The 16,497-nt window shown below is 43.4% G+C and overlaps 1 protein-coding gene across 9 annotated transcripts in view; it reads left to right on the forward strand.

The window, feature by feature from the left end:
* LOC110530129 (phosphatidylinositol 3-kinase regulatory subunit beta) overlaps positions 1 to 16,497 on the forward strand; it is a 58,330-nt gene that overhangs the window by 33,718 nt on the left and 8,115 nt on the right. For 4 of the 9 annotated variants that reach the window (XM_036985687.2, XM_090182007.1, XM_090182008.1 and 1 more), the window contains exons 4-15: positions 517 to 594; positions 969 to 1,100; positions 1,462 to 1,669; positions 2,454 to 2,539; positions 2,868 to 2,967; positions 4,995 to 5,093; positions 7,022 to 7,202; positions 7,581 to 7,706; positions 8,160 to 8,302; positions 8,511 to 8,687; positions 10,538 to 10,609; positions 16,178 to 16,351. In XM_036985687.2, the coding sequence (XP_036841582.2) occupies positions 517 to 594; positions 969 to 1,100; positions 1,462 to 1,669; positions 2,454 to 2,539; positions 2,868 to 2,967; positions 4,995 to 5,093; positions 7,022 to 7,202; positions 7,581 to 7,706; positions 8,160 to 8,302; positions 8,511 to 8,687; positions 10,538 to 10,609; positions 16,178 to 16,351 (1,576 nt within the window). The remainder of the gene's footprint in view (positions 1 to 516; positions 595 to 968; positions 1,101 to 1,461; positions 1,670 to 2,453; positions 2,540 to 2,867; positions 2,968 to 4,994; positions 5,094 to 7,021; positions 7,203 to 7,580; positions 7,707 to 8,159; positions 8,303 to 8,510; positions 8,688 to 10,537; positions 10,610 to 16,177; positions 16,352 to 16,497) is intronic. The other 5 variants (XM_090182011.1, XM_090182012.1, XM_090182013.1 and 2 more) reach the window with 2 other exon arrangements.

A 16,497-nucleotide genomic window follows, 5' to 3' on the forward strand; every position in this document is an offset into this window, starting at 1 on the left:
CTGGCCATAGTTCATCTCCATGCAGTGTTAAATGTAGAAAAATTCCAAGGAACAGGCATAATAAACTCAATCGAACGTCTGTATATCGAAAAGAACACCGATTTGTGTTTTGTGACCCTGAAAAATGTACTTCAACTGCCAAATTGAGCCACGTTTCAAATGAGCACTCGTTGAGAATAACTTCCAGACACGAGATGCGAATCCCACTTTACCCTTTTTATTTTATTTGACATGTTTGTTTGGTTTTTTTTTACTATAAAATAGGTGTCTTGATTGTAATAAGGCTGTGTAAATAGCAGCTACATTATCATAATTAGGTACTGTTTGCATATAGATAAATGCACACACTCCAACTGTCAAAAAAGTTCAAATGCCAGGCCCTAATCCCTAGGGTCTTTACATTTTAATGTGACCATCTGTCTGCGTCTGTCATGCCAAGTCAGGCAGTCATGCCTACTATAGAGGGGCTTTTTTTTTTTTGAAGGCTGATGAGCTATTGTCTCGATTCGTCTGCAGGTCTGGACTGCAAGACACTGTACAGGACACCTGTGGCATCCTCCAACTCGGAGAGCCCAACACAGAGCTGGAGTGGTGGTGAGTTACTCCTGTCACGCTCCAGCTGTATTTGTTCTGTTAGAATTAGTATGGTAATGCTCGAAGTGAAGTGACGTGTTTTGAATGAGTGTTAAATACGTGAGTTATCTTAATAGATTTCCACTGTAGTAGAAGGCCATTTTGTATCCAATTTGGGCTAACAACACTTACTTTGTACAACCTCTAAATAATACATGTATACCTTTTCTCAACCCCATAGTGCATGATAAGACTTGCTACACTATTAGCATATAAATGTAGGTATATCATGCACGTAATGCATTCAAAATGCTCCCAATGCTTTTTTCCGTGTGGCAAACCTGGCTGAATGAAATGCTGCTGGCCGGACCCACTGACTGTCTCTCTCCCCCCAGAGGTGGAGTCGGGTAGTGACGTGGGCGCCTTGTCGGAGTGTGTGGTCCGCTACCTGAGGGAGCTGCCGTCCCCCGTCATCCCCCCCGGTGTTTACCCAGACCTGCAGGCTGCGCTGCAGCACGGCACCGCGGGTACATGCCACATTTCACTGACCCCTGTTTGTGCTCAACTGTCCGCCCCCCACCAACCCATCCCTATCCCAGACGATACAGACCTAGGCTATAGAAAGTCACAGAATCACATGAAGCTGATTGTGTGGCGTGTCAATCGCGTGCCCCCTCCTGCCTGTGAGAATAAGCCAGTAATGGAGTGCTGGGGATATGCTAGTCACAGGCATCCCAAAAATATTGTAACTTATAAAGCTACCCTGGTCCCTGGGGATGCCAGGGACTTTGTGTGTATGTGTGCTGAGAGCGAGTTCCTTGTTGTGTGTTCACACTTGCTTGTGTGAGTAAGGGGCTGTGGTAACATGTGGTCTGCCTCTTCTCACAGACTTGGTGGCAAGCAGCAGCGGAGGCAGGGAGCTGAGCCTGGTCCTGGAGAGGGCCACTAGTGTGCCCCTGCACCATCGCCTCACTCTGCAGTACCTACTCACACACCTGGGCAAGGTGGGCCAGGGCTCCCAGCTCAACGGCCTGGACCCTCACACCCTGGGCCTGGTCTTTGGGCCGCTGCTGATCCGGCCCAGCTCTGCTACTGGGTGAGTAGGAGAATACATGATCTAACATCTAAGGATACAAATTAGCTAAGTATTCACACCCCTGAGTCAATAATTTGTAGAATTACCTTTGGACAGCAATTACAGCAATTTGGAATTTCCAACACATTACTGTTTCTTATAAAAAAAAACAAGAAGTCAGTTTTTGTTGGTCGTTGTTTTTACAATGTTCTAAAGCCACATTCACACCACCCAGACATATGCCAACAAACAACAGAGTTGGGTCAGTGTACGCCGCTCGTCTGTGCTAGCTAATTTGCCATTTTGTTTGGTAATATTTTGTCCAATTCGGCATGTTCAATCAGCATTTGGTGTCAGGAATGGGAGTATTGTGTTAGCAGTGCGCAAACATCATAATGGATTAAATTCATACTGTATAAACCGTTGCTTTTCACTAGTTCTCAAATTGCTTTACATTGGAGTAACTAAACTCAAACCCCACCCTTGTGATGCACAGCAGCCATTTTGTGTCAGATTGCGTAGTTACCACACAGCTAGTGAATATCCTACCACATAGCTAGTGATCTCCTCCTGAGATGGACAAGTGAGGGCTCCAATGGCACTGGTTTAGTGGAAGAACATGTGATTGTTAGTGCTCTCTCCCTCGTGTGACTCAAGAGGAAATCCCTAACGCTAAAAGCTGTTATTACAGACTGTAGCTGAGTACTTTTCCCCTGCCTCCTCAGCACCATGTGTTTGAATGACCTGCCGCTGACTGAACATCTTATGACTATGTGTCTTACTCCCTGCTGTTGTTGATTGACAGGTGGGAGGTGGGGGAGGAGTTTCCTGCACTAGCGCTGGAGAGGCTGCTGATGGAGAGGGCCATGGGACAGGAAGTCCCGCCCCCTGGTATGGATGGGTAGATGCAGTGCTCTAAATTTGGAGGGCTCAATAGAAATTAATATAGAACCTGGACTGGATGGAAATCGTTTTTTTGTTTTTTGAATGGTTTGCACAGAATAATGGATTGTACTATTTACTGTGCATAACTTAGTGCTGATTTGTACAGACCAATAAGCACACACGAAACATCCCCAACTAAAGATGATTTGGCTCGTGTGTCAGGATCTGTATGTGTAAATGAGACTTTTTCTATTGAAAATCTCTTGTGATGTTTGCTTGTCCAAAACATTCTAATCTAATGGGGTTTTCGGTTGTATCCGTGTGTTTTGTATAGCTCTACCAGTCAAGCCAATGAAGGCCAAAACCACGACTCCAGCCATGACTGAGACTCGCATACTGAGTGATTCCGAGTGGTACTGGGGGGAAATCTCCAGGTAAAGAGCCACTCGTGTATCAATAACATTTCTAAATCCTCAATTAAATAATTTATTATGTCAACAAAATAGTTTTGGCACCCAAGTTTTCTGAGGCGGGAAAAAAACACTTTATTTTTTATTGTTAAACTGTGTTAAAACTCCAGCAAATCAGCTCCAAGTGATTTTAATTACAGATTGCCTTCGGAAATTATTCAGACCCCTTGACTTTTTCCACGTTTTGTTAGGTTACAGCCTTCTAAAATAGTTTTTTCCCTCATCAATCTACACACAATACCCCATAATGACTAAGCAAAAACAGGTTTTTAGAAATGCTTGCAAATGTATTAAAAATAAAAACAGAAATACCTTAGTTACATAAGTATTCAGACCATATGCTATGAGCTCGGGTGCATCCGGTTTCCAACTGAACTATTATATTTACATAAGTATTCAGACCCTTTACTCAGTACTTTGTTGAAGCATCTTTGGCAGCGATTACAGCCTCGAGTCTTCTTGGGTATGACGCTACAAGCTTGACACACCTGTATTTGGGGAGTTTCACCCATTTCTTCTCTGCAGATCCTCTCAAGTTCTGTCATGTTGGATGGGGAGCTGCACAGCTATTTTCAGGTCTCTCCAGAGATGTTCGATCAGGTTTAAGTCCGGGCTCTAGCTGGCCCACTCAAGGACATTCAGAGACTTATCCCGAAGCCACTCCTGCCTTGTCTTGGGTTTGTGCTTAGTGTCGTTGTCCTGTTGGAAGGTGAACCTTCGCCCCAGTCTGAGGTCCTGAGTGCTCTGGAGCAGGTTTTCATCAAGGATCTCTGTACTTTGCGCCGTTCATCTTTGCCTTGATCCTGACTAGTCACCAAGTCCCTGCCACTGAAAAACATCCTCACAGCATGATTCTGCCACCACCATGCTTCCCAGTAGGGATCGTGCCAGGTTTCCTCCAGATGTGACGCTTGGTATTCAAGCCAAACAGTTCAATCTTGGTTTCATCAGACCAGATAATCTTGTTTCTCATGGTCTGAGTCTTTAGGTGCCTTTTGGCAAACTCCAAGTGGGCTGTCATTTGCCTTTTATTGAGGAGTGGCTTCTGTCTGGCCCCTCTACCATAAAGGCCTGATTTGGTGGAGTGTTGCAGAGATGGTTGTCCTTCTGGAAGTTTCTTCCATCTCAACAGAGGAACTCTAGAGCTTTGTCAGAGTGACCATCGGGTTCTTGGTCACCTCCATGACCAAGGCACTTCTCCCCCGATTGCTCAGTTTGGCCGGCCAGCTCTAGGAAGAGTCTTGGTGGTTCCAAACTTCTTCCATTTAAGAATGATGGTCTGAATGAAAGTCAAAGGGTCTGAATACTTTCCGAAGGCCCTGTATGTGATCATATTCAAATGTAAGCAAGGTCTGAAGTGGTTATGTTTTAATCAAATGTTATATCTATTTGGGTTTCTTGCGGTCAATTTGGAATAATGTTCCGGACCCCTGACTATCCGCTCAAGACAAAATCGTCCCGTGGCTGAATGTAGTTGATGATCCCTGGCCTATAGAATTTATTTATCCAGTAACCACATTTTTGTGTGGATTAAAACTGGATTATAGTAAAAAACTATTTGTAGATTATGGTATACGATAATCAGCTCTCATGAAACAGCCTATTGTCGTCATGTGCTAGTCGTTAAGTTGTATTGTGTGTTAAAGTAAAAAATCTTGTGTAATTTGGTCAGCTGCGTGATTAACTACTTTGTTCATTCGTGTTAGAAATTGAGAGTTCCGGCAAAAGTTTCCACCCTCTCAAAAGGAAACTCAGCCAGAGTCGAGGCAGTTTTAAGCACCTCCTTCGCCAAATCCTAATATGTCCAAATAACCAGTGACGAAAACCCCAAAATCTGAGCTTCTGCTGCTAGTTGTCTCACGCATTCCATTTAGTCCCGGAAGATTATTTGGTCTACGAGTAGAATCTGCCCACGGAAGATTTATATTGTGAAGGATGTGGTGCTTTCATGAATTCACAATCCCCTTCAACTGTGCCATTGTTGTTTCCAGGGAGGAGGTGAACGAGAAGATGAGAGACACCCCTGACGGGACGTTCATGGTCCGCGACGCCTCCAGCAAACTGGAAGGAGAGTACACACTGACCCTCAGGTGAGAGGCTACTCCTAGTATCAAGTAATATAGTATACAGTGCCTTGCGAAAGTCTTCGGCCCCCTTGAACTTTGCGACCTTTTGCCACATTTCAGGCTTCAAACAAAGATATAAAACTGTATTTTTTTGTGAAGAATCAACAACAAGTGGGACACAATCATGAAGTGGGACGACATTTATTGGATATTTCAAACTTTTTTAACAAATCAAAAACTGAAAAATTGGGCGTGCAAAATTATTCAGCCCCCTTAAGTTAATACTTTGTAGCGCCACCTTTTGCTGCGATTACAGCTGTAAGTCGCTTGGGGTATGTCTCTATCAGTTTTGCACATCGAGAGACTGACATTTTTTCCCATTCCTCCTTGCAAAACAGCTCGAGCTCAGTGAGGTTGGATGGAGAGCATTTGTGAACAGCAGTTTTCAGTTCTTTCCACAGATTCTCGATTGGATTCAGGTCTGGACTTTGACTTGGCCATTCTAACACCTGGATATGTTTATTTTTGAACCATTCCATTGCAGATTTTGCTTTATGTTTTGGATCATTGTCTTGTTGGAAGACAAATCTCCGTCCCAGTCTCAGGTCTTTTGCAGACTCCATCAGGTTTTCTTCCAGAATGGTCCTGTATTTTGCTCCATCCATCTTCCCATCAATTTTAACCATCTTCCCTGCCCCTGCTGAAGAAAAGCAGGCCCAAACCATGATGCTGCCGCCACCATGTTTGACAGTGGGGATGGTGTGTTCAGCTGTGTTGCTTTTACGCCAAACATAATGTTTTGCATTGTTGCCAAAAGGTTAAATTTTGGTTTAATCTGACCAGAGCACCTTCTTCCACATGTTTGGTGTGTCTCCCAGGTGGCTTGTGGCAAACTTTAAACAACACTTTTTATGGATATCTTTAAGAAATGGCTTTCTTCTTGCCACTCTTCCATAAAGGCCAGATTTGTGCAATATACGACTGATTGTTGTCCTATGGAGAGAGTCTCCCACCTCAGCTGTAGATCTCTGCAGTTCATCCAGAGTGATCATGGGCCTCTTGGCTCCATCTCTGATCAGTCTTCTCCTTGTATGAGCTGAAAGTTTAGAGGAACGGTCAGGTCTTGGTAGATTTGCAGTGGTCTGATACTCCTTCCATTTCAATATTATCGCTTGCACAGTGCTCCTTGGGATGTTTAACGCTTGGGAAATCTTTTTGTATCCAAATCCGGCTTTAAACTTCTTCACAACAGTATCTCGGACCTGCCTGGTGTGTTCCTTGTTCTTCATGATGCTCTCTGCGCTTTTAACGGACCTCTGAGACCATCACAGTGCAGGTGCATTTATACGGAGACTTGATTACACACAGGTGGATTGTATTTATCATCATTAGTCATTTAGGTCAACATTGGATCATTCAGAGATCCTCACTGAACTTCTGGAGAGAGTTTGCTGCACTGAAAGTAAAGGGGCTGAATAATTTTGCACGCCCAATTTTTCAGTTTTTGATTTGTTAAAGTTTGAAATATCCAATAAATGTCGTTCCACTTCATGATTGTGTCCCACTTGTTGTTGATTCTTCACAAAAAAATACAGTTTTATATCTTTGTTTGAAGCCTGAAATGTGGCAAAAGGTCGCAAAGTTCAAGGGGGCCGAATACTTTCGCAAGGCACTGTATGTCTTATGTAAAGAGTGGAGGACGGTCAACATTACACATTTACCAAACGTCTGTAAATGAGTGATTTTTGATCTCCTTTTAGAATGTGGAATGTAAGTTTGCTATTGTGATACTTGGGTCTTGGGTTCACGTTTGGAAAAAGAGCAAATGGTTCAAAAGGATCTACAGAATGAATCTAAATGAAAGCAACATTTAGATTCAAAAAAGCAATCACCGAGATTTCAAATGTATTTCTCGCCATTGACATTGATGTCTCACCGTTTCTCCACCACAGGAAAGGAGGCAACAACAAGCTGATAAAGATCTGCCACCGGGACGGTCGCTATGGCTTCTCCGAGCCGCTCACCTTCACCACGGTGGTGGAGCTCATCAACCACTACCGTCACGATTCCCTGGCCCAGTACAACGCTAAGCTAGACACCCGGCTCCTCTACCCCGTCTCCAAATACCAACAGGTACCTACTTTACACTACATGTACATTGACAACGACAGACATCTTTACTGTGCATCGAAATTGAACTTTGTCCTATTGCTGGCCTGCCTTTCTAACCTTAGGATTACCACTACCGCCACAATCTTCTGTAGTCTATGCCAGGACCACAGATGCATATTTCAGCCAACTCTTGAGATGTATACATTCCGTTTTTTTTTCTTTTTTTCTCTCCACTCCTCGAATTCCAAAACATTGCCGGTTAGAGTGCAAGTTAGAATGACATTTTCACGGAACGGTTTGATTCCTGCTCAATTTGTATTGCAGCATCATTGTCCTCCCGCTTGATTGGCTGCTTTGTGAATATTGTCACTGACAGTTGTATAACGTTGCTTTCCTCAGGAGCAGCTGGTGAAAGAGGACAGCATTGAGGCGGTGGGCGAGCAGCTGAAGGTGTACCACGAGCAGTACCAGGAGAAGAGCCGGGAGTACGACGTGCTCTACGAGGAGTACACACGCACCTCACAGGTACTATACTGCTTCCTGTACTATAAAGGGCGTACTGGGTCCATACTTCTGGAACACACTTCTGTCTCAGGCTCTGTCCCAATACTCTGAAATTAGATATTTTTCTTGTATCCTTCTTTTATCCTTGCTCTCTAACCAATGATCTGAGAGGACAGGTGAAAAGAAAATGGTGGAAATTCACATCCCTCCTAACTGCCATTGCCATGAGTGGAAAAGCGAAGAAGATAAGACTCCATTTCAAAGTATTTCAAAGTCCTGTGTGGTTTAGTTGGTAGAGCATGGCGCTTGCAATGCCAAGGGATGTGGGTTCGATTCCCACTGGGACCACCCATACGTAAAATGTACGCACGCATGACTGTAAGTGGTCGCAAAAGGAGAGGAAACAAACAGGAGGATTGCATTGGTCCCATCATGCGCCATGCTGACTTGTGTTCCCCTGTGTGTCTCTGTCAGGAGCTCCAGATGAAGCGCACGGCTATCGAGGCCTTTGGCGAGACCATCAAGATCTTCGAGGAGCAGTGTGAGACCCAGGAGCGCTACAGCAAAGAGTCCATCGAGAAGTTCCTACGCGAAGGCAACGACAAGGAGATCCAGAAGTAAGCATTTTGCCTGTCCATAGTGACATGGGTATTTAAACCACAACTTGTGTTAAACTAGTACCTCTGTATGTACGTAGGCTGTATTTTAAGACTATTTAAAACATCAGTCAATGTATTGTAAAGAACAGTCAAACCAGACCACTACCAATGAACCCCAGAGGTGATTTGTTATGGGGCTCCCCCCCCCCCCCCCCTCTCACTTCAGGATCCAGAGCAACTCAGAGCGTCTGAAGTCTAGGGTGACGGAGATCCACGACAGCAAGAGAAAGCTGGAGCAGGATCTGAAGCAGCAGGCCACTGACAACCGAGAGATTGACAAGAGGATGAACAGCCTGAAGCCGGACCTCGTTCAGCTAAGGAAGATCAGGGACCAGTACCTGGTGTAAGAGAAGGCAATATACTATAGAGAATTTTTTGTTTACCATGAAACATTATTTTCGAGTGACGTGCACTCATCCCGACATCATCACAAAGCTGTGTAGCAGGATAGCTAACGCTGATGACTATGTATATATATATATATACAGTGCCTTGCGAAAGTATTCGGCCCCCTTGAACTTTGCGACCATTTGCCACATTTCAGGCTTCAAACATAAAGATATAAAACTGTATTTTTTTGTGAAGAATCAACAACAAGTGGGACACAATCATGAAGTGGAACGACATTTATTGGATATTTCAAACTTTTTTAACAAATCAAAAACTGAAAAATAGGGCGTGCAAAATTATTCAGCCCCTTTACTTTCAGTGCAGCAAACTCTCTCCAGAGGTTCAGTGAGGATCTCTGAATGATCCAATGTTGACCTAAATGACTAATGATGATGAATACAATCCACCTGTGTGTAATCAAGTCTCCGTATAAATGCACCTGCACTGTGATAGTCTCAGAGGTCTGTTAAAAGCGCAGAGAGCATCATGAAGAACAAGGAACACACCAGGCAGGTCCGAGATACTGTTGTGAAGAAGTTGAAAGCCGGATTTGGATACAAAAAGATTTCCCAAGCTTTAAACATCCCAAGGAGCACTGTGCAAGTGATAATATTGAAATGGAAGGAGTATCAGACCACTGCAAATCTACCAAGACCTGACCGTCCCTCTAAACTTTCAGCTCATACAAGGAGAAGACTGATCAGAGATGCAGCCAAGAGGCCCATGATCACTCTGGATGAACTGCAGAGATCTACAGCTGAGGTGGGAGACTCTCTCCATAGGACAACAATCAGTCGTATATTGCACAAATCTGGCCTTTATGGAAGAGTGGCAAGAAGAAAGCCATTTCTTAAAGATATCCATAAAAAGTGTTGTTTAAAGTTTGCCACAAGCCACCTGGGAGACACACCAAACATGTGGAAGAAGGTGCTCTGGTCAGATGAAACCAAAATTTAACCTTTTGGCAACAATGCAAAACATTATGTTTGGCGTAAAAGCAACACAGCTGAACACACCATCCCCACTGTCAAACATGGTGGCGGCAGCATCATGGTTTGGACCTGCTTTTCTTCAGCAGGGACAGGGAAGATGGTTAAAATTGATGGGAAAATGGATGGAGCCAAATACAGGACCATTCTGGAAGAACCTGATGGAGTCTGCAAAAGACCTGAGACTGGGACTGAGATGTGTCTTTCAACAAGACAATGATCCAAAACATAAAGCAAAATCTACAATGGAATGGTTAAAAAATAAACATATCCAGGTGTTAGAATGGCCAAGTCAAAGTCCAGACCTGAATCCAATCGAGAATCTGGAAAGAACTGAAAACTGCTGTTCACAAATGCTCTCCATCCAACCTCACTGAGCTCGAGCTGTTTTGCAAGGAGGAATGGGAAAAAATGTCAGTCTCTCGATGTGCAAAACTGATAGAGACATACCCCAAGCGACTTACAGCTGTAATCCCAGCAAAAGGTGGTGCTACAAAGTATTAACTTAAGGGGGCTGAATAATTTTGCACGCCCAATTTTTCAGTTTTTGATTTGTTAAAAAAGTTTGAAATATCCAATAAATGTCATTCCACTTCATGATTGTGTCCCACTTGTTGTTGATTCTTCACAAAAAAATACAGTTTTATATCTTTATGTTTGAAGCCTGAAATGTGGCAAAAGGTCGCAAAGTTCAAGGGGGCCGAATACTTTCGCAAGGCACTGTATGTGATATATATATATATATATATATATTACTATTTGTTGACTGAATTGAAGTGGACTTGTGTGCAATTCTGTTTCTTTGGTCTTGCAGATGGTTGACACAGAAGGGGACGAGGCAGAAGAGTATAAATGAGTGGCTGGGCATAAAGAACGAGGCAGAAGAGTAAGTGACAAAGTTGCAACATTTGGCAAGTGTTTAGATTGCATGTTATAAAGCTATACCTGTTGGGTGTGTCTGTAAAATGTGAATTTGAAACTGTTGCCTTGTATTTTGTATGGATGTCATATTGATGTATTTTCGGGGGAGGTATTTTATTAGGATCGCCATTAGCTGTTGCGAAAGCAGCAGCTACTCTTCCTGGGGTCCACACGAAACATGACATAATACAGACCATTAATAGACAAGAACAGCTCAAGGACAGAACTCCATACATTTTTTAAAAGGCACACGTAGCCTAAAAAATACATGCATGCATACATACATACATACATACATACATACATATATACAGTGCCTTGCGAAAGTATTCGGCCCCCTTGAACTTTGCGACCTTTTGCCACATTTCAGGCTTCAAACATAAAGATATAAAACTGTATTTTTTTGTGAAGAATCAAAAACAAGTGGGACACAATCATGAAGTGGAACGACATTTATTGGATATTTCAAACTTTTTTAACAAATCAAAAACTGAAAAATTGGGTGTGCAAAATTATTCAGCCCCTTTACTTTCAGTGCAGAAAATTCTCTCCAGAAGTTCAGTGAGGATCTCTGAATGATCCAATGTTGACCTAAATGACTAATGATGATAAATACAATCCACCTGTGTGTAATCAAGTCTCCGTATAAATGCGCCTGCACTGTGATAGTCTCAGAGGTCCGTTAAAAGTGCAGAGAGCATCATGAAGAACAAGGAACACACCAGGCAGGTCCGAGATACTGTTGTGAAGAAGTTTAAAGCCGGATTTGGATACAAAAATATTTCCCAAGCTTTAAACATCCCAAGGAGCACTGTGCAAGCGATAATATTGAAATGGAAGGAGTATCAGACCACTGCAAATCTACCAAGACCTGGCCGTCCCTCTAAACTTTCAGCTCATACAAGGAGAAGACTGATCAGAGATGCAGCCAAGAGGCCCATGATCACTCTGGATGAACTGCAGAGATCTACAGCTGAGGTGGGAGACTCTGTCCATAGGACAACAATCAGTCGTATATTGCACAAATCTGGCCTTTATGGAAGAGTGGCAAGAAGAAAGCCATTTCTTAAAGATATCCATAAAAAGTGCCGTTTAAAGTTTGCCACAAGCCACCTGGGAGACACACCAAACATGTGGAAGAAGGTGCTCTGGTCAGATGAAACCATTGAACTTTTTGGCAACAATGCAAAACGTTATGTTTGGCGTAAAAGCAACACACCATCCCCACTGTCAAACATGGTGGTGGCAGCATCATGGTTTGGGCCTGCTTTTCTTCAGCAGGGACAGGGAAGATGGTTAAAATTGATGGGAAGATGGATGGAGCCAAATACAGGACCATTCTGGAAGAAAACCTGATGGAGTCTGCAAAAGACCTGAGACTGGGACGGAGATTTGTCTTCCAACAAGACAATGATCCAAAACATAAAGCAAAATCTACAATGGAATGGTTCAAAAATAAACATATCCAGGTGTTAGAATGGCCAAGTCAAAGTCCAGACCTGAATCCAATCGAATCTGTGGAAAGAACTGAAAACTGCTGTTCACAAATGCTCTCCATCCAACCTCACTGAGCTCGAGCTGTTTTGCAAGGAGGAATGGGAAAAAATGTCAGTCTCTCGATGTGCAAAACTGATAGACATACCCCAAGCAACTTACAGCTGTAATCGCAGCAAAAGGTGGCGCTACAAAGTATTAACTTAAGGGGGCTGAATAATTTTGCACGCCCAATTTTTCAGTTTTTGATTTGTTAAAACAGTTTGAAATATCCAATAAATGGCGTTCCACTTCATGATTGTGTCCCACTTGTTGTTGATTCTTCACAAAAAATACAGTTTTATATCTTCATGTTTGAAGCCTGAAATGTGGCAAAAGGTCGCAAAGTTCAAGGGGGCCGAATACTTTCGCAAGGCACTGTATATATATATATATATATATATATATATATATATATATATATATATATATATATATATATATATATATATATATATATATATATATATATATATATATATATATATATATATATATATATATATATATATATATATACACACACACACACACACACACACACACACACACACACACACACACACACACACACACACACACACACACACACACACACACACACAAACTATCTAGGCCAAATAGGGGAGAAGGCGTTGTGCCGTGAGGTCGTGCTTTAGCTGTTTTTTTTAAACCAGGTTTGCTATTCATTTGATAAATTTGAGAGAACTCGGGGGTTTTCTTTAATGGAAGCTTCTCTTATGTCAAACGTGTACTGGGGGGGGGGGGGGGGTGTGGGAGGGGTCTCGAATGGTTGAGAGACAGCTATTGGGGAACTGTGGGGGGATCTTTTCAGGGTTCGGGTTCACGTTTTTTGGCCTGGTGGTAGATCGGTCAACATGCCCTTGAGCAGGTCATTGACCCTGGTTGCTACTGTGTGTCGCTCTGAATGGGAATCTGTTGGATGACTGGTATGATGTAGTTATTGAGCGGTTTCACTGCAAGTAAATAAAATCAAATTCATTTATATAGCCCTTCTTACATCAGCTGATATCTCAAAGTGCTGTACAGTAACCCAGCCTAAAACCCCAAACAGCAAGCAATGCAGGTGTAGAAGCACGGTGGCTAGGAAAAACTCCCTAGAAAGGCCAAAACCTAGGAAGAAACCTAGAGAGGAACCAGGCTATGAGGGGTGGCCATTCCTCTTCTGGCTGTGCCGGGTGGAGATTATAACAGAACATGGCCAAGATGTTCAAATGTTCATAAATGACCATTATGGTCAAATAATAATCAAAGTAGTTGTCGAGGGTGCAGCAAGTCAGCACCTCAAGAGTAACTGTCAGTTGGCTTTTCATAGCCGATCATTAAGAGTATCTCTACCTCTCCTGCTGTCTCTAAAGAGTTGAAAACAGCAGGTCTGGGACAGGTAGCACGTCCGGTCAACGGGTCAGGGTTCCATAGCCGCAGGCAGAACAGTTGAAACTGGAGCAGCAGCACGACCAGGTGGACTGTGGACAGCAAGGAGTCATCATGCCAGGTAGTCCTGAGGCATGGTCCTAGGGCTCAGGTGCTCCGGGAGAGAGAAATAGAGAATTAGAGAGCATACTTAAATTCACACAGGACACCGGATAAGACAGGAGACGTACTCCAGATATAACAAACTGACCCTAGCCCCCCGACATAAACTACTGCAGCATAAATACTGGAGGCTGAGACAGGAGGGGTCAGGAGACACTGTGGCCCCATCCGATGATACCCCCGGACCGGGCCAAACAGGAAGGATATAACACCACCCACTTTGCCAAAGCACAGCCCCCACACCACTAGAGGGGTATCTTCAACTACCAACTTACCATCCTGAGACAAGGCCGAGTATAGCCCACAAAGATCTCTGCCACGGCACAACCCAAGGGGGGGCGCCAACCCAGACAGGAAGATCACGTCAGTGACTCAACCCACTCAAGTGACGCACCCCTCCAAGGGACGGCATGAAAGAGCACCAGTAAGCCAGTGACTTAGCCCCTGTAATAGGGTTAGAGGCAGAGAATCCCAGTGGAGAGAGGGGAACCGGCCAGGCAGAGACAGGAAGGGCGGTTCGTTGCTCCAGAGTCTTTCCGTTCACCTTCACACTCCTGGGCCAAACTACACTCAATCATATTACCCACTGAAGAGACGAGTCTTCAGTAAAGACTTAAAGGTTGAGACCGAGTCTGCGTCTCTCACATGGGTAGGCAGACCATTTCATAAAAATTGAGCTCTAGACGAGAAAGCCCTGCCTCCAGCTGTTTGCTTAGAAATTCTAGGAACAATTAGGAGACCTGTGTCTTGTGACTGTAGCGTACGTGTAGGTATGTACGGCAGGACCAAATCAGAAAGATAAGTAGGAACAAGCCCATGTAATGCTTTGCAGGTTAGCAGTAAAACCTTGAAATCAGCCCTTGCCTTAACAGGAAGCCAGTGTAGGGAGGCTAGCACTGGGGTAATATGATCAAATTGTTTGGTTCTAGTCAGGATTCTAGCACTAACTGAAGTTTATTTAGTGCTTTATCCGGGTAGCCGGAAAGTAAAGCATTGCAGTAGTCTAACATAGAAGTAACAAAAGCATGGATTCATTTTTCTGCATCATTTTTGGACAGAAAGTTTCTGATTTTTGCAATGTTTCGTAGATGGGAAAAAAAGCTGTCCTTGAAACAGTCTTGATATGTTCGTCAAAAGATGAGGGTCCAGAGTAACGCCGAGGTCCTTCACAGTTTTATTTGAGACGACTGTACAACCATCAAGGTGAATTGTCAGATTCAACAGAAGATCTCTTTGTTTCTTGGGACCTAAAACAAGCATCTCTGTTTTGTCCTAGTTTATAAGTAGCAAGTTTGCAGCCATCCACTTCCTTATGTCTGAAACACAGGCTTCTAACGAGGGCAATTTTGGGGCTTCACCATGTTTCATTGAAATGTACAGCTGTGTGTCATCCGCATAGCAGTGAAAGTTAACATTATGTTTTCGAATGACATCCCCAAGAGGTAAAATATATAGTGGAAACAATAGTGGTTCTAAAACGGAACCTTGAGGAACTCCGAACTTTACATTTGATTTGTCAGAGGACAAACCATTCACAGAGACAAACTGATATCTTTCCGACAGATAAGATCTAAACCAGGCCAGAACTTGTCTGTGTAGACCAATTTGGGTTTCCAATCTCTCCAAAAGAATGTGGTGATATGATGGTATCAAAAGCAGCACTAAGGTCTAGGAGCACGAGGATAGATGCAGAGCCTCGGTCTGACGCCATTAAAAGGTCATTTACCACCTTCACAAGTGCAGTCTCAGTGCTATGATGGGGTCTAAAACCAGACTGAAGGATTTCGTATACATTGTTTGTCTTCAGGAAGGCAGTGAGTTGCTGCGCAACAGCTTTTTCTAACATTTTTGGGAGGAATGGAAGATTCGATATAGGCCGTTTTTAGTTTTTTCAATATTTTCTGGGTCAAGGTTTGCCTTTTTCAAGAGAGGCTTTATTACTGCCACTTTTAGTGAGTTTGGTACACATCCGGTGGATAGAGAACCTTTTTATTATGTTCAAAATAGGAGGGCCAAGCACAGGAAGCAGCTCTTTCAGTAGTTTAGTTGGAATAGGGTCCAGTATTTGAAGGTTATTGAAAACAAGTATATTGTATGTTTCAAATATTCAAATAATAAAATATTAATTAAAACAGTGTGGTGTACTGCAGGGAAGCTCTCTAGACCCTCTACTCTTTTCTATTTTTACCAATGACCTGCAACTGTCATTAAACAAAGCATGTGTGTCCATATTCTTGTTGTAAAAAGGCAGTTACACAATGACAATTATGGCCTTGGAACCAATTCTGCCCACTGAGAATAACCAGGTTGCCTTTCCGTAAAAGCTGCAATGCCTTTAAACTCTGCACCAGATGCCCAAAAGTAATCCTAACACCTTTATAAAGAATTTTGTAAAACATCCAGTGAGGCGATGAGTCATTAACACCCTCTCTCCCTCCTACAGCTCATACTCGCTGGTGGAGGAGGATGAGGGCTCGCCCCACCACGACGAGTGCACATGGTACGTGGGCGACATCAAGCGCACCCAGGCAGAGGAGCTGCTTAGGGACAAGTGTGACGGCACCTTCCTCATCCGAGAGAGCCAGACGCAGAAGGGCTCCTACGCCTGCTCCGTGGTGTGAGTGTTTATTTCAGTGTGTTACATGTCAGTCAAAAGGGCTAAGATTATTCTATGATGGGTTGAACTATTTTAAAACGGGCAAAGAAAATGTATGCGGTTTTACTTCCCACCTGTTCTTGGCCTTCCCCCAAATGACCATTGTA

Source organism: Oncorhynchus mykiss, chromosome 8 (genome assembly GCF_057628025.1).
Source record: "Oncorhynchus mykiss isolate SJ-2025 chromosome 8, ASM5762802v1, whole genome shotgun sequence".
Classification (NCBI taxonomy): Eukaryota; Metazoa; Chordata; class Actinopteri; order Salmoniformes; family Salmonidae; genus Oncorhynchus; species Oncorhynchus mykiss.